The 22,536-nt window shown below is 59.4% G+C and overlaps 1 protein-coding gene across 2 annotated transcripts in view; it reads left to right on the top strand.

The window, feature by feature from the left end:
* RPTOR (regulatory associated protein of MTOR complex 1) overlaps positions 1 to 22,536 on the top strand; it is a 338,621-nt gene that overhangs the window by 228,503 nt on the left and 87,582 nt on the right. For both annotated transcript variants that reach the window (XM_043585750.1, XM_043585751.1), the window contains 4 exons: positions 1,575 to 1,675; positions 2,221 to 2,365; positions 10,364 to 10,439; positions 17,740 to 17,841. In XM_043585750.1, the coding sequence (XP_043441685.1) occupies positions 1,575 to 1,675; positions 2,221 to 2,365; positions 10,364 to 10,439; positions 17,740 to 17,841 (424 nt within the window). The remainder of the gene's footprint in view (positions 1 to 1,574; positions 1,676 to 2,220; positions 2,366 to 10,363; positions 10,440 to 17,739; positions 17,842 to 22,536) is intronic.

A 22,536-nucleotide genomic window follows, 5' to 3' on the forward strand; every position in this document is an offset into this window, starting at 1 on the left:
TCCAGTTTAGGGTTGCTTTCTAGAAGCAGACTCGCCGATGTGAAGGATGCAGGCGTCCCCCGCCTTCTCAGGTCTGTCCTTTCCCGACGGGCGGTGCCGGCTCCACCCCCAGGGCGGCCTGTGCCGGCTGGTGCGTGCCTGATTCCTGCCGTCCAGGTCGGGTGTTTTCTTCCCGTCCTTCAAAGGGGGTTAAGGCAGGCAACACGCCCCTCGGCCACCTTGCTGGAAGGCCTGTGCGCGTGACCCAGCCTGGCCTCCGACGGACGCACCTGTGGGGTTTTAGTCTCGTGAAGGCACTGCACCCAAGACGACGTATGAATCCAAAAATCTGAAGTCTCGGCCCGAATAGGCTTGTTGTGGACGTTAAACAGGTGGATGTTTGTGTGGTGAAGAACCAGGCCTTGCGCAAGGAGAGGGCCGGTGCCATTTCAGACAGGAGCATCACTGCTTGGGGCGGGTGCCAGCCACACCCAGTCCTCTCAGCAGGGGCGGGGAGCGGGGAGGCACCCCCTCCGTCCCCAGAGGGCAACCACGTGATTTGGGCTGGGGTTTGAGTGTGGTGTCCATCCACCTGGAGGCCGAGGTCAAGCTCATGGGCCGCGGTTGGCCAAGCAGTGCTCCCGGGTGGACACCAAGGCCCCAGGGCCCCCCGGTTGGCAGAGCTCTGTGCACGTTGTCACATGTGGATGCCAGGAGGCGACACGGAGGCCCCGCGTTTGGCACTTCTCCTGGACTCTGCCGCCGCCGTCCCTCGACTGACTTGAGTCTCTGTGTTTCTTTCTAATGAACGGAGCTGCCAGTGTGACCGTGTTCACTGACTCGCACGACCGCTCCTGGTGAGTCCTCCAAACTGAGTGGTTCGGGGACCCTTGGAACTTGCGGCTGGCGTCCGACGTGTCGGAGGTGAGGGCCGTCCTGGGGACGTGCCCTCTCACCTTGCAGTTTGGAGAACTCTGAGTGCGTCCAAAAGAGCGAACCCGTGGCAAGACATTCAGGGTCGCTACTTCCTCAAGTGCCCGTTCCTTGCACACTTCAGCCGCGGCGTGTCTGCGGGTCCTAGACAGCGGGGTGCTAGACCAGCACCTGGCCCCAGAGCAGGCGCTCAGATATGTGACGGGCGAACGGAAGGGAAGCTGACCTCAGAAGACGGGCTTTCTCCCCCAGCCCTCGGGGGGTCGAAAGTGCACTGCCACGGCCTGGAGCCACGGGGCTCCGGGGCGCAGGGAGGTGCAGAAAGGAAGAACGAGGCACGGGCTCCCCTGTAGCAGATGCCCCGGCTGGCCTGTGGGGGCAGGAGATCGGCCATGGAAACCACGAGACTGGCGTGTGTAGCCGCTGGGTCCGGCCCACGCATCGGGGGACCCCGAGGGGCTGCTTTGGGTAGCCGTGGAGGGGAGGACAGTGAAGACGGAGGCCGGAGTGCGCGGGTCTCCACGTCACGGGCGGGGCCGGCCTCCCCCGCCTCTGCCTGCAGTGTTGCGTCTCCCGCCTTCTCCCCACATCCTCCCCGCGCCCCTCTTCAGGAGCCAGGACTCTCTGGGTAGTCACTAATGAAAGCACCCCGTGTCTCCTAGGATCCCCGGCCGGCTGAATGACCGGAGGACCCCTCTGGGAGAGCTGAACTGGATCTTCACAGCCATCACAGACACCATCGCCTGGAACGTGCTGCCTCGGGGTGAGGCGGCATGGGGCAGGGCAGGGAGGCGGCCGGGCCGGGCTGCGTGGGGCCGGGGAGGGCAGCCGCCTGGTGGGAGACGCTGGCCCAGGGAATAGGGGAAGCGAGACGGAAGCAGCGAGATCTTGTTGGGGAGGAAAGCTGGGGGGTGAGGGGGGCAGGGAGAGCCTCTGGGGGTTTCCGTGAGCCACAGCGCATCAGGCACCGAGACCTGTGGCAGACAGCGAGCTCCACGTGAGCGCTCGCTCTGACGTTACCGTGTTATCTTCTAGGCAGACTCAGGGCTCACCTTTCTTCATAAAAATTGGCACGGCCCGTATTTCTTAAAACCAGAAGTGTTCTGATAAGACTTGTCTGCATTTTTTCTGTACTGACTCTCTAGGGTTTGGTGTTTGCATCTGTGTGTGCATATTGCCAACAGGAAATGTGCGTATGAGTCCCAGCTGGCTTGTAAAAAATTCTTTTAGAAGTAAATCTGTGTCTTTGACTTTCATTGCTGGACGTGAGTCACCAAAGGTACCTTTGTATGTTTTATCTGCCCCCAGATCTCTTCCAAAAACTCTTCAGACAGGACCTGTTGGTGGCGAGTCTGTTTCGAAATTTTCTACTGGCAGAAAGGATCATGAGGTCCTACAACTGCACTCCCGTCAGCAGCCCACGCCTGCCCCCCACGTACATGCACGCGATGTGGTAAGTGTCCCCGGCCGACAGTGCCAGACAGTGTGATGTTCTCTCAGTGGCTTGGTTTCTGTCCATTTCTGCTGTGGGACAAGTTTAATGGAATTACGTGAGACAAAATAGGAAGACTTGCCCACCAAGCTCGGAGACCCAGGCGGTGCTAACAGCTGGCAAAGTCCTGCCTGAAGCTCCCTGCGCACAGGACACGTGGGTCCCCTCAGAGTTCAGAGGTGCAGGCGCCTTGGGGTGTCTCTCACGACTGAGCGGGACCAGCGGCTCCAGGGGCCTTATGATCCGGCCACTCGGGGCAGGAGAGGCCCGCACACAGGCTTCTGACTCCGCAGAGACTGGTATCGAGAAAAGAAAATGCCAGCTGGGCTTAGGAAGTGTGTCCCACACTGTTCCATCGGATTAAAGCTGTTGGATTCGTGAGCAATTAATTGTATGGTTACTTCACACAAGCACACGCACGTGTGTGTGTCCAGACACACATACACGGTAGCACACACACGTACGTGCTCACACCGCACACGAGTGAGATTCCTATGACTCTCGCTTATAGTTTCCCCCCAGATTGGACGGTTGCTACTTACACTGCCAGGAACAGGAGTAACAACGGTACTCGTGTGACGTGTCTTCTACTCGGGCCTCCCATTGATGGCATTTGGTTTCTTCCCGTCCCCTTGCTTCTGCAACACAAGCGGAATTTGAGGCAGTGCTAAAACGGGGCGGTAGCAAAGGTGTCTGTCCGTGGGAGAAACTCTAATACAGATAGTTAAAAACAGCCATTCACTCAAGGTGTAGCTTCGTGGTCAGGTTTATTCCAGCTGGTGATTTATTTTTTTAAATACGTGCATGACCACTTTCCCGTGGTGCTGAAAACGTGGAGAGCCAGGGATGGGTTCGTAGACGTACTGCCCTCATCCACTCAGGAAATCAGGAAGAAAGATTCTCTGTGAGGGAAACGGGGGCGTGCCGTGTTGGCTGCTAAACGATTCTGTGCGTGTCCATACCCACGTCTGGTGTTTACAGGGTAAAGCAGAATGTTGCCATGGGGACCCCAGGCGGCGAGGCCACCACAGTCCCCGTGTGGCAGGCGGGTCACGTGTGCAGAGTGGCCTCGCCACGCTGCAACTGGGAGGGTGTTTGAAGGCCTTTATGGTACCCAGAGTGAATAATTCGAGTGAAGATGGATGTCCTAAAAGCGATGTCCTAAGTCCTATTTCTCCCGAACCAGGTTTTTATAAAACACATATTATAAAAAAGGGAAGAAAATGGTGGAAACGCTGCATGAGGTCAGTGCCACGGCTGGTCTTGGCAGGAAAACTGGTGAAGCCACAGGGAACGGGCGTCACACCAGCTGCGCGGAGCGGAGGGCCTCCCGGGCCGCCGGCACCGCTGGCCGAGCAGGCTCCCCGGGGCGCGGGGCGCCGCCTGTCAGAGAGAGGCGGCCCGCGTCCTCCCGACACCCCAGCACGCTCCTCGAGTGCATTTTCCAGTGAACGCGCACCTCTCTGGCTGTAGAAATGCCTCCCGTGAGCTGGCTCAGCCACATGGGGGGAAGGCCGCAGGCTGCGCGGAGAAGATGGCAAAGCCAGGCGGAGCCGGGCACCCGGGGAAGGAAGGAGGTGCAGATGGCCCCCCTCCTCTTGTCCTCCTGGGCTGCTTTCCCAGGATTGGCCTCCTAGAACGTTTCTGAGTTCGTAAGAACGGCTTAAGATAAGGTCCAAAGCCCAGACGTGACGGCAGCCGCGCGTGATCCCGCCGTCACCGTTAAGGACGGCTTTCTTGCCAGCGCCGAAGGCTAGGAACGTGGCCCTCTCTTCCGCACGGTCAGCACCCCCGAATCTCATAAAGCACATCTGCGTTTGTCCCAGAAACACGAACCATACAGAGGTCCACGGGGGCCCAGGGGAACGCGGGGAGAGCCTCACGGGATCCGAGGCAGGCAGAGTGGCTGGCGGCCGTATGTGTGCCCCCGGGCCATCCCCCTCCCCTGGCCTGGCCTCCCTGAGCACGTCAGGGCCCCTCTGCGGCTGGAACGTACCCTGGACGTGGGGTCTCGTCCGGTCTCGGCCTTCGCGGCCTCCATTGTGCGGAGCGCCGTCCGGCCTGCTGCCCTCCCTTGCTCCCTGTACGTGGGATCCAATCTTTGCAGCTGGGGCTCCGCGGGAAGCAGCCTCGTGTGCTGGAGCCAGACCTGGGCTCCAAGGCCCTGTGCTCGTCCGTGAGTGAACGTGGCGGGCCAGGATGGCGCAGCGCAGGCACAGCTGTCCGGGGACGTGCCCAGAGCTATGCATAGGGGCAGGACAGGTTGTAGGGGTTGTGGGTGAGCCACCCAAACGGGCCAGGTAGAGAAACGGGCCCGGCCTTCCCGGCTTCACGCCAGGCCCTCGCACCAGGGCCCCTCGCGTCACCGGCACGTACAGACGCTGGCCTGGCCGGGCCTGCGTTCGGATGCCTGGGGTCCCAGTGCTGTGCCAGCTGCTGTTACGGGAGGAGACCGCTGTCAGGGTCGTGGACCGTAAAAGGGCGGCTTTTCAGAAAACGTGCAGCGGGTGTCGTATGGCCCAACTCCCAAAAGCGCGTTCTCCGTTTGGGCAGAATTTAGAGGTGGTGAGCCTGGGAGGGCTTCAGTTGGCAGGAGTCTCTTTGTACCTTGTCTGCCCCCATGTCCGCCGGTCCTGTGGGAGCATCCAAGAGGGAGCAGTGTGGGGCGAGGGGCAGAGGGCTGGGTGTTGACCGCAAGCCTGCATCGTTGACACTCAGCTCCAGGGGGCAGTTTGGGCCCAGAGTAAATTTTTAAAGAGTAGTCATAAATTCATATTTTCATTTCCAATTTTCTTATTTTAAAATGTTGATAGCCAATATAGTATTTTTTTTTAACGTTTCTTTCTGAGAGACAGAGTGGGGAGGGGCAAAGAGAGGGGGACACAGAATCCGAAGCAGCCTCCAGGCTCTGAGCTGTCAGCACAGAGCCCGACGTGGGGCTCGAACCCACAAACTGTGAGATCATGACCTGAGCCGAAGTCGGGCGCTCAACCGACCGAGCCACCCAGGAGCCCCACCAATACGGCATTTTTAAAAAAACTTTCTGAGGGCCAAACGCAACCAATAGGGGGCTAGATGCAGCCTGCTGGGGACTCTGCATGAGTCCGGGACCACGGGTGCCCTGGGGAGTGGAAGCAGGGGGTTCTGCACCTTGGTGCCCCCGGGACCCCTGAAGCCTGGTGGCCATGCAGGTGGGGAGGCATCAGTGGTGGCCCGGGCTCTCCTTTCGGGAGCCCACCCTGCTTCACCGTGGGCCTCGAAGATCCTCTCCAATTGGGATCTTTTTTGGAAAGGCTTGATATCATGGCCTTCTATCTTTATATGCTGAGAAAGGCCACGCAAGTAAATCTACAGGGTTCTCTTGCAGGAATCAGCGGTGATGCGATTTCCAGGGAGGAAATCATATGCGTACAGCACACGTTTCCTCCAGATAGGGTTTTCCTAATGACGGTGCCGGCGTGAGGTGTAGCCAAAGAGTAAACATTAGTCAATCCCATTAAATGTTGAAAATTACGCCATTAACCCACTTTGATCAGGGCTTGGATGTGAAAGCAGCCTTTAGATTTCAAGTAGAAAATGCTCGTAGAAACATAATCAAGCAGCAATGGCCACCACAGCACATGGAGACACGGGTGTTTCCGGCCAGTGCGAGAGTTCACTGAGCACACAGAAGATTCAGGGGGACTCGTTTAGTGGTAAATACACCCCCTACGCACACCCAAATTAGGAGTGGCCACAATGTGTTTTAAGTTTATTTAGTTAGAGCGCGTGCATGTGCGTGAGGAGGGCAGGGGGCAGAGAGAGAGGGAGAGAGAGTCCCAAGCAGGCCCTGCACTGCCAGCACAGAGCCCAACATGGGGCTCGAACTCACAAAACCATGTGGTCAGGACCTGAGCCGAAGTTGGCCACTTAACTGACTGAGCCACCCAGGTGCCCCGTGATCACGGTTTTTTAAATGCCGTTCCCAAGTTCCTTGTCAAAAGTGACCTAAGTCCTAGTCCCCTCACGTGGACTGGCTTCCCTCCAGCTGCTGCTGGCCTGCGGGGCTGCCTTGGATGAGCCTTGCTTTCTGTTCACACCCAGGGGCGTCCAGAAGACCCACACGGACGGTCTGTGCTTCCTAGGGGAGTGTCCACAGTGACAAAGTCTTGGTCCCACACACCTAAACAAATAGTGTCAAGGCGGGAAGAGAGTGTGAAGGTGATGCTTGTAGGTTTCCACTCTCTCCCGGGCTTTAGGGAAATGCTCATTTGCACTTGCGTTTTCCTGGGCCCCACCCCGGCTCTGGCTCTGGCTCTGGCTCCTGCGTTTGCTAAGGTGGTTTCTAAGGAGATGCTCGCAGAGGGACAGCCGTGCTTCCCAGAGTGACACAGGGCTGCAGCTGTAGGGTTGGCCTGGCTGGCCCGGCTACCGTGTTGTAGATCTGGGGAGGAAGGAACCACCTGGAGACAGTGGGGGTGTTTATTTCTTTATAAAATCGTTCAGAGTTGTTTCTGAGTCAGAGGTGAGAAACACTGGGTGTCAATACCAGGTCAGGCCCCTGCGGGCAGACCGACCCGGCTACAGTGGGGGGCCTCCTCCCCTGGGGGTGGTTAGAAGCAGCGGTGGAAATACAGGGTAGTTGGCAACGCAGAGTCTGCTGGCTTCACGAAGGAGAGTCTGTCGCTCGTTTCATGTGGCCTAAGCGTGAGCCGCGGGGACCCAGGCTTCCCGCCACCCCGCAGTGGCCAGCCCCAGGGGCCCAGCTCGTTCCTGCTCTCGCCGGTGTCTGTGTCTCGTGCGCCTCATCCGGGGGGGGGGGGGGGGGGGCTGGGAACGCGGCAGGTCCCGGGTGGCCGGCGTGCCGCTCACACCCCCTCCGTGCGGGAGGCGGGAGAGCAGCCGTGAGGGACCAGGCTGTGGTGTCGGGCGCAGAGTGGGGAGGACGTGAGGCCCGGACGCCGAGGTGGTCGCGCTGCGCTGGGCTCAGTTCTGCCGCGTTGCCTGGGTGCTCGGTGCTGGCGTGGGCTTGCGGCAGAGCTGGTTCGGTGACGAGCCGCGTTAGAACAACGCCCCTTGCTCTTTCCGTCCCTCCTCGGAAACAGACCGGAGCTGCTGCATCCCCAGGGAGCACACAGCCAGCCGCGGCTTCCGAAAGAGCGTCTGGAATAAATGCTGTGCCGTCGAGTTACTACAGTGCTTGGGTGGCGACGGGGAGGTTGAATTTTGAGCAGGGGAGGAGGGAACAAAGCCCAGCAGAAACCGGGGTTAAAACACAACGCAGTCTGCACTTGCACTTGGCTTCGGGAGGGGCGCCAACGACGACGGGCGCTCGGCTCGGCTCCTGTTCAATCTCTGATCTGAAGCCGCCAGGGGCTCGTTCTCCTTCACTTTCGATTTCTGCAGGCCCTGAAACCTCGCCTCTCTCCACGGTAGTAACCTGTGCCTTCCGTCTCCGTCGAGGGCGCCTCGCCGGCTGCGCGGTCGCTACAGATGGAGGCCGCGCGCTCTTGGAAGGCTCCCCTCCCGGCCCACTCCCTGGGCGTCTGCCATCGCAGGCCCGTTTCCTGAAAACCCGAGCTCCTGCCGGCACGGCACGTTTTCCCGGGCAGTGACTCATCGAGCTGCCTCTGCCCCACGCCGCGGGGATCCGCCCGGCCGGCCAGGCTGTCGCGGCGCCCCCTCCCGCCGCAGTGTGGCCGCTTCGCGGGCTGTGGGAGGTGCGAACGCAGACACCTCCCGGCTTGGCCCCTCGCCACGGCCTCAGACTTCCCAGGACTCGCAGTCCCACTCTCCCCGAGCGAGAATCCAAATTAAGACGCCAAGTTCATTTTGATCTTAGCCTAGAAAATGCAGCCGGTTTCAGCCAACCGCTGAGATGCTCCGGAGAGAGCGCCACTCTCGAGCTGCCGGGCTTTCGTGGGAGCTCAGGCCCCCGAGCCGACCCTTTCCCCTTGCAAGCACCAGCAGCCAGAGGCCCGGAGAGGGTCACCGGGCCTGCTGCAGCTGCACACGTGCCACCGTCTTCAACGCCGTGGGCCAGGCCCTTTCCTCTGTCCCCCCGACGGCCGTGCCCCTCTGTCCACGGCCCTGAGCAGCCTCCCTGCCTCACTCCCAGGAGCTCCGGGGCTCGCCTGCTCCAGGGCCCCCTGTCATGTCCACAGCACCGCCCCCCCCCGCCCCGGTGCACACACGAAAGCACATTCCGGGGCTGCTTGAGGACCCAGTCCCCGAGGGAGGGGCCGACCCTCGGGAGCCGCCTGGCCAGCCAGTGACCACGTGGCTCTCAGAAGGACTCTCGGAAGGACTGTCGCCCTCAGGCCCCGGTGCAGCTCCGTGAGGCTTTCACTCTTTGGAGGGACCCAGTGGGTGCCAGCCACGAGACCGCAGGGTGGCCTGTCCCAGTGCGGCCTGGTTCCGCTGATAATCCAGGACACCCCCGCCAGGACCGAGGACAGCTGTGGCGGCGTTTTCACGGGAGGCCTGTCCTTGCCTCGTGATCTTGGTGAGAGGGGCTGAGAAGGGCGTGTCGCCTGCTCCACGCCAGCGTGGTTCCAGCCGCCCTAGACCCACACCTTTACCTGCCCCCAGCTTGTACGCGCTCGCAACGCCTCAAGTTCAAAGTTTTTATTAGGTTAAATTCAAGGAATTTTTATAGCACGGAATTGCAGTAATTGACTTTGTTTCTGTCTAACAAAGAGTAAATCTCTCCCTCAACGCCGCTGAAGAACCGTTCTGCCTGCAGCCTGGCCACTTATTGAGCATATGGGAACTATTTATTGCTTGTTCTTTGAGGCACTTTTGATTATGTGCTGATTGCCTCTTAATTAGATTGGTGGGGGAAGGGTGTGCTTGTTCGGCAGGGGCCGGTCTGGGAAAACTGGAATATATTTCATGTGTTTGAATAATGACAGAGAGCCTCCAGGCTGTTGTTTGTCTTACGTGTTTCCCGTGTTCTGGCTGTTTACATTTTTCGTTCCTGATTTGGTCCTCCCTGGGGACGTGGAGCAACGGTCCCCCGTTCCCCACGATCCTGTGGGGCCATGAGTCTAATAAATGGCAGGTGGAATCCTGCCTCTCAGAAAGTGTCCTGGGAGAAGGGGTGGCCGTGCTGGAAACCAGATCCGCATGCCGGCCCCCACCTTGTCTCCACGAGAAAGGGAAGGGAGAGCAGGGACGAAGGAACCTTGTGTCCACGGCATCCACGCTTCCCATCTGTGGCCATAGAGAAAGTGAGGTGATCTTCTGTGTCAGTTGAGAGCTAACGCTGAATGCCACGAGCGGTCCTCATTCCTCGGCGCCCCTGCGAAGGCACCTGCTCTCCCAGGGTCTCCCGAGGACCCTCCGAGCAGGCACGACGGGAAAACTGACGCCAGGGAGGTGGGGCCACACTCTCCAGGCCGTCGGGCGCACTCTGGCCGTCTTGTGTGTGTTTTGAGCTAGGTCCCGATGCTGTGCGAAACCGGTGGAGAGGTGGCCAGGGTCACACATCAGTGACTTGCCGTCCTCTCAAACGAGGACAGGGACATCTCATCCCGAGTGGCTCCTTTGGGCACAGGCCCCGGCAGCGGGCGGTGTGGGGCCAGTCCTGATTCGGGGCGGGATGAGGGGCCGCTCAGGACAGGGGGCCTAGACAGAGCCGCCTCCTGGCCCCACGCTGGCCGTTTCTGATGAAGCACCGTGGGGCGTTTGCGTGCGACACTGCCACGGTCCGGAAACCACGGGGCCACGGCTGCTTCACGGCCGTGGACAGGCTGTGGCACCAAGTCAGGGGAGAAGCTGTGGCAGAAAGTGAGACCGTCCCTTTATCTCTCCCAAGCTCTTTTCTCGTTTAAATTTAAAGAGAAACCATGTTAACAAGACGGCTTCAGTGTACAACCAGATGCCTTCCTCCTTCTCCTGTGGCCCGGCCGTGGCCAGGGCCCCGCCCGGAGAAGCGGTCAGTAAGGCCCTGTGGGCGCCCCTCTGCTCTCTCCGCAGGCAAGCCTGGGACCTGGCCGTCGACATCTGCCTCTCTCAGCTGCCCACCATCATTGAGGAAGGCACGGCGTTTCGGGTGAGTCCCACAAGGGCGTCCGTGTGGTCCACTGGGGTGGCACCCAGGGCGCTGGGTTGTTGGACTTGTTCACCCTCCTGGGAAAACGTGCAGTCAGCAAAGTTTGGAATATTGCATCCACTGGGGGTTAAGGATTTTGAGCTGGCAAGCTCTCCAGAAACGTCTTCTCTTAAAATGCTGTCCTTAGCGTGCGCTCCCCGAGCCGTGTTCCACACTCTACCTTTTACCTGGAATGGTTCTAGTTTCCCGAGACTCCTGACTGGAACCCTCGGAGGGTGTCAAGTTCGGCCCTGAGGGGATAGCTGGTCCCCAGGCCACCCGGGGGCCTGACACGGAGGGTCCCACGGCCCCTCGCCACTAGCCCTTCTCGCTCCCGCTGCTGCACGGCCTCCTTGGCTTCATTCGGGGCCTGTCTGTCGAGTGCTTACTGTGCAAGCCTGAGTGCACCTGCAGAAGACCCAGCCCCTCCCTGGACAACCCTGAGAAAGGGGTGGGGGGTCACACCCGTCGAGTTAGAGCACGGCTAGGAACAGGCGGAGGGTGTGGGGAGCACGTGTGTGCCCTCTGACCCCCACAGGACAGAGAGACCTTTGGGTCTGGGAGGAGCCGGACAGCAGGGGGTAGTGGGCGCCTCCAGGCCATCTGAGACCCAGGTGAGTCGGGGGGTGGGGCCAGGTGGTCAGAGCCCCTAGCCTTCTGTACCCACACTGTCGTCTCTGGCCCAACCCAAGACTCCGGTGGGCAAGCCCGCTCCCCTGGGCCTCGGTTTCTTCGTTTCACAGGAGAATCGGGGCGGTATCCACTGAAGGGGCTCAGGAGGACTGAAGGAGTTCACACGGGCTGAGCGCTCAGGTTGAGCGTGGGTGTGTGTGTATGTGCACGTGTGGATCGGGGTGGGGGTGGGGGTGTACGTGTGTGTGCGTATCTGTGTGGAGTACGAGTACTCGTGGGGGTACATGTATGTGTGTGCATATCTGTAGGGGCGTGTGAGTGCACGTGTGGGGTACGTGTATGTTTATCTACATGGGGGTGTGTGTATGTGTGCGTGTCTGTGAGGTATGTGTGCACATGTGTATACATGTGTATGTGTGTAGAGTGTATCTACATGTGTGTTTGTATGTATCTGTATGTGGGTCTCCATGTACACGTGTGCACATGTATGTGTGTCTCTCTGGTGTGTCTGTGCAAGTGTGTGTGGGGATGTATCCGTGTACATGTGTGTGCATGTGTATGTATCTGGGGTATGCCTACATACACATGGGGATGTGTGTGCATGTACATTTGTGCGTGTCTGTGTGCAACGTGTGTCCACATGTGCTTTGTGCGTATCTGTGTGGGGTGTATATCTGTTGTATACGTGGGTGGGTGTGTTATCTATGTGAAGTGTGTCCATGTACATGAGAGTGTGTATGTACATGTGTTCACTGTGCATACCTGGGTATGTGCGTCTCTATACGTGTGTGCACATGTGTGTATATCTGTGGTTACCTGTCTATACATGTGTGTATACGTGTGTGTTTCTGTGTGGGGTGTGTGCTTGTGCACGTGGGGTGTGGTGCGTGTTTGTATGTCTGTAGGGTGTGTGTATGCGTGTGTGCTTGTGTGCACGTGTGTGTACATAAGTGCATACCTGTGTGGACGGGTGTGTGTGTGTGTACGTGTCTGCATATCTGGGGGTGTGTGTCCATGTACGTGTGTGTTCACGTACCCGTGTGCACAAATGTACATGTGTGTGCTGAGTGTATCTGCAGGGTGGGTGTGGGAGGTGTCCACGTCTGGGTGCGTATGTACATGTGTGTGGGGGATGTCGGTGCGTGTGTGTGTACATATGTGCTCATCTGTGCCGCTGCATTGTGTGTCCGTGTCTGTGTGCACGTGTGTGTGCGCATGTGATCGATGCAGGTGCGTCTCTGTGCACGTGCGTGTACGTGTGTGCGTATCTGTGTAGGTGCGTGTGATCCATGCAGGAGCGTGTCTCTGTGGGGTGTAATTCCTCAGATGGTCTGACGCCCCTGTGGCGGGGGCGATGGGCTGAGAGGCCTTCCTCCCTTGTTTATCTCCTATCTCCTCCTCTTTAGTGCTTGAAAACCTTCACGTTTTAGTATGAAAACGTTCAAGCCTCCACAAGGCTGGAAGAGTAGTATAGGGAGCACCTGTGTGCCCACCGTCCTGCCATGAACATTTGCCACTTGCTTGAGCACATCCACCCCTCTCTCCGTCCGCCTGTTCTTAGCGCTCTCACAAGTTTAATCGCAAGCCACCTTGTTTTCCACCCTGAAGGGAGAGCTGGCAGGGCCTGCGCCCGGCTCTCAGCCGTGCGCGTGGCCCCTTCCGCTGGACCCACACTGAGGCAGGGACCGGGCTCGTGCAGTCACGGAACTCCGTGGGGACAGCCCAGGCCCCCCCCCCCCCTCCACTGCAGCTGGAGGCCCTCCCGAGTGCCTCAGCTCGCCCAGGGAGACGAGGGCCCGTCGCCACAAACACGTGTTTAGAAAACCTCCTACAGTTCCGGCTTTCTAGACCGGGTGTGGTTTTACGTTGTACCCTTAGGGGATCAGAACTCTCTACTCCTATGCAAAACAACACAGCTTCTGCATGATTACCCTTCCGCTCCACTGCCAGGCACACTTGCGCGGATCTCAGCGCTTCATTTCTAATCTGCTGGAATCCGCGTTCTGCATCTGGGAATAATTTCCCCCAAATTGTGATAGGGAGGGGTAACTGACTTAGACCCCCTGCTAGGTTTTTTATTTTGTTTTCACTTTTTCGGGAGCAGAACGTACGTAGAGAAAATTGCACATCACAAATGTGCGGCTTGAGGAGTTTTTATAAGAGAAACACACTCCAGTAACCAGCACCCAGATCGAGCGGCCACCTGTTAGAACCCCCCAGACGCCCCTTCCTGCTGCCTTCAGTCTGCTTTCCCGAGCGCAGCCACCATCCCGCCTGGTTTTGTGTGCTTGGATCAGCGGGGTCCTACGGCACGTCGCCGTCGTGCCTGCTTTCACTCAACGTTACATCTGCTCCCGCGGTCGGGGCTCTTGTCACCGTGGGGGACGCTCCAAGGGTCGTGTGTGCATCGTCTGGCCGGTAGGCATTTGTAGTTTACAGGTAGCACCCCCCACGAATAGTGCTGGCCAGTGCCAGGCCGAGCCGTCGGAGCCTGACAGGAAGGAGAAATCAGTAATGCTGAGCCTGTCTTTACTTGAAATTTTGTTGTTTCGTTCGTTATGGATTTTCACATCTATTCTTTTTAAATCTCGCATTAATGTATTCTTTTATTTCAATTACTGAATTTTCTGGTGCCCCCTTAAGTTTTGCGGGTGCTGCTAATTTTTTATGTGGCTTTGGCGCGTTTGTGTCGGGGGCGCACACTGGGAGTGAAATTGCTGGTTACCAGGCACACGTGTGGTCGGTTTTAGTAGAGGCTGCCAGGCGGTTTTCCTGTGATTGAATCAACTTACACCTCTACACAGCTTACGAGAGTTTCAGTTGCCCTGTATCCTCATAAACGCTTGATACTTTCTACCCTTTTCCCTTTATTTGGCTATTGTGGTTCAGTGTGAAGAGGTGTTTCACTGAGATTTTATCTTGTATTTCTCTGATGGTTCATAGTGTTGAGCACTAGTTTGTATTTTCATTTGCCATTTGAATATCCTCCTTTGTAAGTTGCCTGATCAAGTCTTTTGGTTTTTCCTTTATGTTATCTGTTTCCTATCGATTTGTAGTGGTTGTGCATATAATCTGAATACAAATCCATTGTGAATATCTTTTTCTTTCTTTTTTTCTCTGTGGACTTTATTTTCATTTTTTTTATGTTTTTTTTCCCTAGAACTGACGTTTCTTCTTTTAACATCCAATTTATCAGTTTTTTTCTCATTTGCTTAAAGACCTTTGGTATCCTGTTTAAGAAATGTTTACTTTGAGATGAACACCCTTGAGAAGGTGTTCTTTTTCTTCTGAAAGCCTGATCATTTTACTTTTACCCTTAGACTCGCAGTCCCTCTGGGATTTACTAGTACGGACGGTGTGAGATAGGGGTCAAGATATGCTTTCCCACAAGCGGAGGTTGAGCTTACCCAGTGTTATTCACATCGAACCAGGCGACCGTCTGCATGGGCTGCTCCTGGGTTCTCAGCTCTGCCCTTTGGGCCACTGTGTCCTTGCACAGTACTGAGCAGCCTTGATTATGAAAGCAATTTTTATAGGGATCGCATGGATCTGTAGACAGACACAGGGCAGGCAGTATCTCCACAGTGTTGCGTCTTCCCATCCATCATCATGACTGCGAATAGCGTCTTTCTAAAATTTTCCGTTTTCCCTTTCTTCGTATATATATTGTTTATAAGAGATTTTTTGCAGTACCATTACTAAACTCACTATTTTGTTCTAATAATTTTCCTATAAATTACTGGCCTTCATTTTTTTTAATTTTCTTATTTTTTTAATGTTTGTTTATTTTGAGATTGGAAGAGAGAGAGAGAGAGAGAGAGAGAGAGAGAGAGAATGAATCCCAAGCAGGACCCATGCTGTCAGCACAGATCATGACACGGGGCTTGAACTCACAAACCGTGAGATCATGACCTGAGCCGAAATCAAGAGTCAGATGCTCAACTCACTGAGCCACCCAGGCGCCCCTGGCCTTATTTTAAAACCTCGTTGTCAAATATACCAAAACAGAGCCCAGCATGTTGGTCACTTGTCCAAGATCAGTAGTTGGGAGGACAGATTTTAATTAACAACGGAAAGGAGCCTGATCAGATTTGGCATTTCCTGATGTCGGGAGAAGGGGGGAGTGGTTGCTCGTGCTGGGAAGCATGGAGTTTCTTGAAGGACTTGAAGAAAGCCCATCTGCAGGCTGAGCTCTGACAGGCTATGGAATTTGAACGCTCTTGGCCACTGGGCAGTTTTCTGTTGTCTCCTCTTGTAAGTGGTGAGGTCATCGTGAGTAGTGAGTGTCACTGTACGTGAGGACAGACACCAGGCAGTGTAGCCGTGTCTGGACCGGGGATGGTAAGCGAGAAGAGGAGGAGGAGGTGTGTTGAGATCACTTCCTCTGTGCCTGAATCCCCCCAGGGGTCAGGGGGCTCTTTGTGCCCATCTGGCCTTCCCGCTTTCTGTCCTTTTCGGCTCGCGCCTCTTTTCAGGCCCCGGGGCCATCTGACACGTGGGCTGACCACAGAGCAGCCCGCCTGGCCTCAGAATTGCCCTGGGAGGCCTGGACACGCGGCCCCATGACTCAGAGCCTCTGCACAGCAGCTCTGATGCTACAGCCGTAATCTTGGAGACCCGGCCCAGAATCCCTGCTCTCCCTCATCCTTAGGTGCACACGGGGGCAGCTCTCGAGGCGCTTTGGGGCACGTTATGTGGAATGCCGAGCCTGCTTGTGTTGGGGGGCTGCCCGCGCCATGAGGGGCACGACAGCCCTCGCCACATACCTCAGCGGCAGAGACTGGCCCTTTCTGTGAGCTGTGGGTGAAAAGACGTGGAATGCTTGTCCTTGCGGTGTGGAACGGTTTCTCCGGCAGTGAGCAACACGGGAGCATCCTTCATTCAAATCCGGACTTAGAAGGAGGGGGAAAGAGATGGAATGATCTGAATTACCCGAGCTCCCCTCAGAGACCAAAGGTCTCCCACGTGTGGGGATGGAGAGCTTAACAGAGGTTACTGTTTTTAACCAGTTCAGGAAAAAGTCACACTTGAAAACAGGAAAGCCAGTTTGGGGGCTCCCTCCCAGCTCCCAGGTCGCCCTCCAGATTTGGTGCCCCTGGCCCACGCCGACTCTGCGGGGGCGCGGACTCCTGGGTGGTGCTTGCTCTCCGCACACTTTCCACGCGATGGACTGTTCTGAGGGGACACTGTGGCTCTGCCCACCAGGCTCCTCCGTGGACGGTGTGGGGTGAGCAGGCCCGGGGTGGGGCTTACAGACCTGAGTCGTGCAAACACACGCGGGGCCACGCTGTCTACACGTGCCACAGTCGCACCTTCCCGGCCCCCTTCCTTAGGCACAGACACTCTGAAACGCAGCCACCACCTTCCCCCTGGGCAGGAGGACAGGGTTGGGAGGCAGAGATTTGTAACTTGGGATTCTTCTGGTTCAGGGTTTGGGGAAGCAGAACCGTGTGTTAGGTGAAAATGATTCCGTCAGACTGAAAAACCCAGCCATCCCGCTAGCCCGGTTTCTCGGTTCGCGGACCTTCCGGCGGCCAGGTCCTCCCTCCTCCCTGAGCCGCTCCTTCTGTCCTCTGCTTGGTCCCTGTCACTGCCGGGAAAGGCGTCCCCTCTGCCAGTCCAGGAAGGACAGATCAACTCCACGCCCCCCCCCCCATCACTGTGACCTCGGTGCCTGGGTCCTCCACTGACCCCAGGGTGGCCTCACATACTCTCTGCCCCCTGCCCCCCACTCTAGGGTCCTGGAGTAAATCACAACTCTGGTTATGTCCTTCCCGTGCCGCTCTGCTCGGCTGTGTCCTCCCTCCCTCTCCGTGTCACTGAGAAATAGAAGCGATAGAGAGTCCCCTGCAAGTGCCCCAGTGTCTGCCCACATCCCTGCATCCGGGGATCCCCGACTCCCGTTCCCGGAGGGCCGTCCGGGCTGCCGGCGGTGCATGGCCCCACCCGAGAGCCCGCCTCCCTGCCCGCACTGGCACCAGCCGCTTCCAGATACACCCTCGCCCCCGCACGGGGAAACCAGAGTTCTGCACCGGGTGGCCTCCCCCCACCCCCCCCCCATTCCTGTCCTTCCCCTTTGCACCCAGATCCCTTCTCAGAGCCGTCCACCCTGGAGTCTCCAAATTCCCGCCTGTGTTGAGCGCACTCTGCCGCGCCTCTGCCCGCTGCACCTCGGTCTCCGGGGACTCGGCGCTGCTCAGCCGCTCTCGGGGGAACCGGGCTGCGTCCTGCCCGCCCACCACCCCTCCTCCTTCTGCGCCACCGCCCTTGGCCTCCGGGCTCAGCCCTGCTCTCTCCCGCCTCCCTTTGAGTTTGCACCTCCAGCGCCGACCCCCCCGCCCCCGCCCCGAACTGCAGGCGCAGCACGGTTCCCACTCGATGTCCCCACTCCACGTCCTGTAGGCGTCTCCACTCGTCCTGGCACGCTCCTTGCAGTCTTCCCAGCTCAGCCCGGGGACACCCTCTCCTCCCGCCCTCGTCCGGCCGCCAGCTGCGCCGCGTCACTCCTGCCGCCTCCCCGGCTGCGCCCTGCCCTCCCTCAGCCGGACCCAGGCAGCCGTGGGGGCCGCGTGGGGGGCGCGTGGTGTCAGGGCGAGGTCCCTAACTAACGCCCCTGCCTGTCCCACAGCACAGTCCCTTCTTTGCTGAGCAGCTGACCGCGTTCCAGGTGTGGCTCACCATGGGCGTGGAGAACAGGAGCCCGCCCGAGCAACTTCCCATTGTTCTGCAGGTGAGTGTCTTTGGACCCTCCGGACGGGCTGAGCGGGCTCCAGGGAAGACCGCTGCCAGCAGAGGGCAGAGTGCGTGCGTGCGTGCGTGTGCGTGCGTGCGTGCGTGCGTGCGTGTGTGACGCCCCCGTGGCCGTGCGCGGGCCGGGTGCCTGGAGGTCGGGGGGATCAGACCCTCGAAGTCACCGGCTCCCGTTGCACTCAGTTGGGAAGGCCGTCCTGGGGGCGCCAGAGTTCCCTCCCCCACCCTCACCGAGCCCCTCATTTGGGTCGTAGTCGGCCGCCCTTCCGGGCACCCGCGGAACGCCACCGTGCATGTGCTCGTGGCATCGGGCCCTTCTGTTCGGAAGGATGTGAGCTCCGAGCCACCGGGGGGCCAGGAGGGGAGCCGTGAGCGCATCGCAGACGGCCCTAGCGGCTCCTCACCAGGCGCCTGCCGACTGCAGGGACTGCCTGGGCGGCAGGCAGCCCGGACCCAAAGCCCTGCCTTCCCTTCTGTGGAGGGCGCGTGCGTGGTGGCGGTCGAGTGCCAGCCCTCACGTGGCCCGTGTCAGTGCTCGCGCGAAGACCGCGCCCCGCCAGTGGGTTGGAAGCTTGGTTTCCGTGGGTCTCATTCGGCTCATTTTTTCAGCTGACGTGATCGGGTGAGGTGGATGGCAGGTTACCAAAATTCTTCACGGGGGGGAAGAAGAGAAAATGTTCCCAGAACTTTTGTGTCAGTTAATGTGTATTTGCGGGAAAGGTGTGTAGACCTCTGGTCAGTGTAGACACCGAGGTCTAGTAACTCACTTTAGGACCTGGAACACAGGCTCTGCGGTCAGGGTGCGGTGGCCCGGCAGACGCCACGGGCAGAGAGGGGCGGGTGCTCACAGGCGCACTGCCTCCCGGTTCAGGGTGTCAGGTCCTGAGAGCCGGCTGGCTGCCACCGGCACCTTCCTGTGAAGTGGGAGCAGGGGCCTCGTCACACGCCAGGCCCGCGGAAGGGCCGGCACCTTCTTACACGGGCTGCTGACCACGTCGCGACAGAGCCCCCGCGAACGGCTCCTGCTGCCCAGGGCCGTTTGGGAAATGGGCGGATGGTTTCTCTGTGTCGCCACCCGAGCCCGGTGTCCCTCCTTCGGCGGGCGGGGGATGGTCAGCTTCCTCTGGGTCCGTCACACGGCCGACTTTGAGGACCGTCCGCCGGCCCCAGCACCAAGGCTTCGCCTGGCTCGGGACTGTGTGCGGGACCTCAGACAGCACAGGGGACTTGGGACGAGGGCACTGGGGACGTGGTAGAAACGCCACGGCCTGTCCTCGCCCCAGAGCAGTGGCCGCCGCAGCCGCTCCCGGGATGTGTCTGGGCGCCGTGTGTACCGTGACCGACATCGTGAATAGCCCGCAGAGCTTGTTAGCCTCCAGATCAGTTTAAGACTGTCCTGGGCTTGAAGAAAAGCAGTAAAAAGGAGGAAACCCAGCGGGCCGTCCCTTGGGGGAGCACACACGCTGGCCGGCTGTAAGTGGACAGGACGTGCGGGGACGGCCGTGGCGCAGGACGGACGTGCTGCGCTCTGTAGCTCCTCCTGGCTTGCCGGAACGTTCACTCGCGGAGCCTGTGGCCCTACCACCGACCTTCCGGTATTTTCGAAGGTGCAGCGGAGTGAAATTCATCCTTTGCAAAGCACGGGTGCGGTGACAAGCATGCGAAATCAGGTCTTCCGGGTCCGGCAACCAGTCCTGCTGTAAATGGCCTTCTATTGACGTTTTTCCTAATGTTCCATTTACAATCCACACTCCCTCAGGGAAAGAGGGCCTAACAGAGCCAGCGTCGTAATGCCGAAGAAAGGGAAAATAACTGAAGGGAAAGCGGGGAGACGTTTTCCGTGCGATCTTGCAAGCAGCCACAAGCAGCAGGCTCTCCATTATCCTGGGGGGCCGTCTCCTGGGCTGTGCCCAGCCCGGGTCAGTACGCGAACCTGTACTTAACGAGAAAGGACGGGGACACGATGCAGAGGCGCCCCGGCTTCGTTCGGCGTGGCCCACGGGGTCAGCCTCTTTCTCGTTAGCCTGGTTAACGTCACGCTGCTTTATCTTAAGGAACTGTATTTTTGCCAAAGCCTGGACCTTGTCACCCATGGGTTATCCTCTGGGGCCTCAGCAAGTCAGAAAGTACTGCCTGAGGGAAAGAGAATTTTAATACAGACTTTGTGGCTTTTCCGATCCTGCTACTTTCTCCACACGCCAGAGAGGATTTTCTGTGCCTCACGACGCAGAGGCGTTAGCGGATGACCTTCGGTGTCAGATGAATCATCCGCTCAGGCCAGCTGATTTGCAGCCCGTCCTGCGAGGGTGGGCTCGGAAATAACCTTCCCTGACCAGCCCCTGGGGCTTTTCTTGCCTCTTAGAAGTGTAAGCAGGAGGAATCCGAAGGAAGTCCCTCAAACCCCGAGCCGCCACAAGGTGCACACGGCCTTGCGGTGGACGAGACGTCGCTGTCCGTGGCCCCTCGGGCGGCCGGTGTGCAAGGAAGCCCCAGACCGAGAGGGGAGAACCCGCGAGCTGCAGGAAGGGAGAGAGAAGAGGGGATGTCATAGGACGGTGTTAGGACCTCCACAGACCTCGCGAGGCGCTCCGGGCATTTCATCGGGAGACTGTTTGCTTTCGCTGCATCGTTTTATTTATAAACAGAATGTTTGGTCTGAAAGTGCAGGGTTGCTCTCAGTCCACGGCAGGAAAGTAACTGCGTGTTACTGTGACACGTGTTACGGATGTCGGTGGGCATCAGGTTCCCGGGCGCCAGGCCGGCGGGACCCACCGAGGTCCGCCAGGCCCGAGCTGCAGACTCTGTTTTTGTAGGAACTGCCGCCCCCCTCCCCGCCCCGCCCCGCCCCGCCCCACCGGGAGTCTCGGCCCAGGAGCCCGAGCGCCGTCGCTGCACGAGGCGGGCGAAGCGTGGCCGGGGCGGCAAGCCCTGCGTTAATGCGGGCGTGCGCGCCGCCACTGACGGGCAAGACCCAGTCGCTCGTGCCGTCCGCCATCTGTCCCTGTAATTTCCACAGATCCTGGGCCAGTCTGAAACGGGAATAATAGGAATAAAAAAGTGTGCAACCAAAAGCCAGTCCTTATTTTAAAGTAACTTTCATTTCCACTAGGCTTCCATTTTTCCTAAATGTGAATCAACAGAAGGAATCCGAAGCACGATGTCATGTTTTAAAAAGCCAACACTTGACCTTTTCCAATCGGACATTAATAATCACAGCGCCGAGCCCCGCGCCAGGCTCGCGGGGCCGTCTGCGGAGGCTGCGCCGCGTGTCCCGCCAGTGTGGACGCGGCGGCGGGAAGCGGTGGTGCCACGGACGTCCTTGTGAACGAGGCTCCGGGCCCCGCGCTGCCGCGGGAGCAACGTTCCCGGTGGCGGCCGGGGCACGCGGAGCCGGAGCCAGCCTCGCGGCCGTTTCCTCCCCTGCAGATCGCTGCACCGCCTGCCCGAAACGCGGCGCTCCGTTCGCGTTTTCCGCGTTTGCTGTGACCGCCGAGGGGGTCTCTGGTCTCCCGCCGACTGCGGCCGCGCTCACGGACCCGGGGTCGGGCGGGAAACCGGCCCCTGAGGCGGCTCTGCTTCCGGTACGACGGGGGCGGCCGGCGAGTCGCCGAGGGGACGTCCTGCGCTGCGTGCGGACGCCGTGGGGGTCGGCGTGGCGGACGGGCCCCGTGCTGGACGGCCCGGGCCAGGTGCTGCCGCGGACCTCGCGCCACTGGGTTTTGAAAATGCGCCCAAGTCCGGGGTCAGACTGTCGCCTCCTCCGCCGCTCCCGCCGAGGACGCAGGAAGGAAGGCAGGCCCGCGCTTTCCCGCCGACCTTGCCCTGCGGACCCCCGCTTCAGGCACACGTGGTGGCCACAAGTCCAGCGTGGAATCGGGTCCCACGCCTTCGCCCCGACTCTTCGTCAGAGGCTCGACACCTCCAGACGCCCACACGTGCGTGGGGACGGAGGTGTGGGAATGGCCCCGATGCAATGGGGGGGGGGGGGGGGTCGGGGGAGGGGGCACGCTGCATTCCGGGGGCTGGGCCAGCCGCGGCTCCTCCTCCTCGCCCGCCCCGCCCCCGGGGCCACCGCTCCTGCTGGGGACCTGGTGCTGTCCAGACTCCTCCCCACCGGTCCCTCCAGCCCGTGTTTGCCTCTCACAGGGAGCCCCCAAAACCTCTGCCCCCCGTCGCGTTCCACTCCCCTCTGCCTCCTCCCCACGACCTGACACGATGGACACCCTGCACCCAGCGTGTTGTCCTCGCGGCTCCTGCCACTGACCTCCGGGAGCAGGCGACACCACCGGTCCCCTCCACCCAGCCTCACCTCCGCCACGGGCACGGCCCCTGCTGTCTTGGGTCGCTTTCCCCCCCATCAGTCAGGGTCAGGTCCACTCTGTCCCCCCCTCCATCCGGCCACCGCCGGTCTGTCCCCCAGCGACCACATTGCACGTTCGCTGCTGCTTCTCTGGGGAAACCCTCAGCCCGGTCTGTGGGACCCGTCCTCAGACACCCCAAGCTTTCCCATCCCCTCTGCCTGCTACCTGGGGGCCCCACGCACTGCCTCCCCTCTGGGACCTGGCTGCCCGCTAGGAAGGGGGACCTTCAGGACCCTCCCAAGGAGGGCAGAGGCACACATGATTCGCAGCACTGCCTGCCGTCACCGCGGATTGTGACAACGTGGCCGTCTGCC

This window comes from Prionailurus bengalensis, chromosome E1, assembly GCF_016509475.1.
Source record: "Prionailurus bengalensis isolate Pbe53 chromosome E1, Fcat_Pben_1.1_paternal_pri, whole genome shotgun sequence".
NCBI lineage: Eukaryota > Metazoa > Chordata > Mammalia > Carnivora > Felidae > Prionailurus > Prionailurus bengalensis.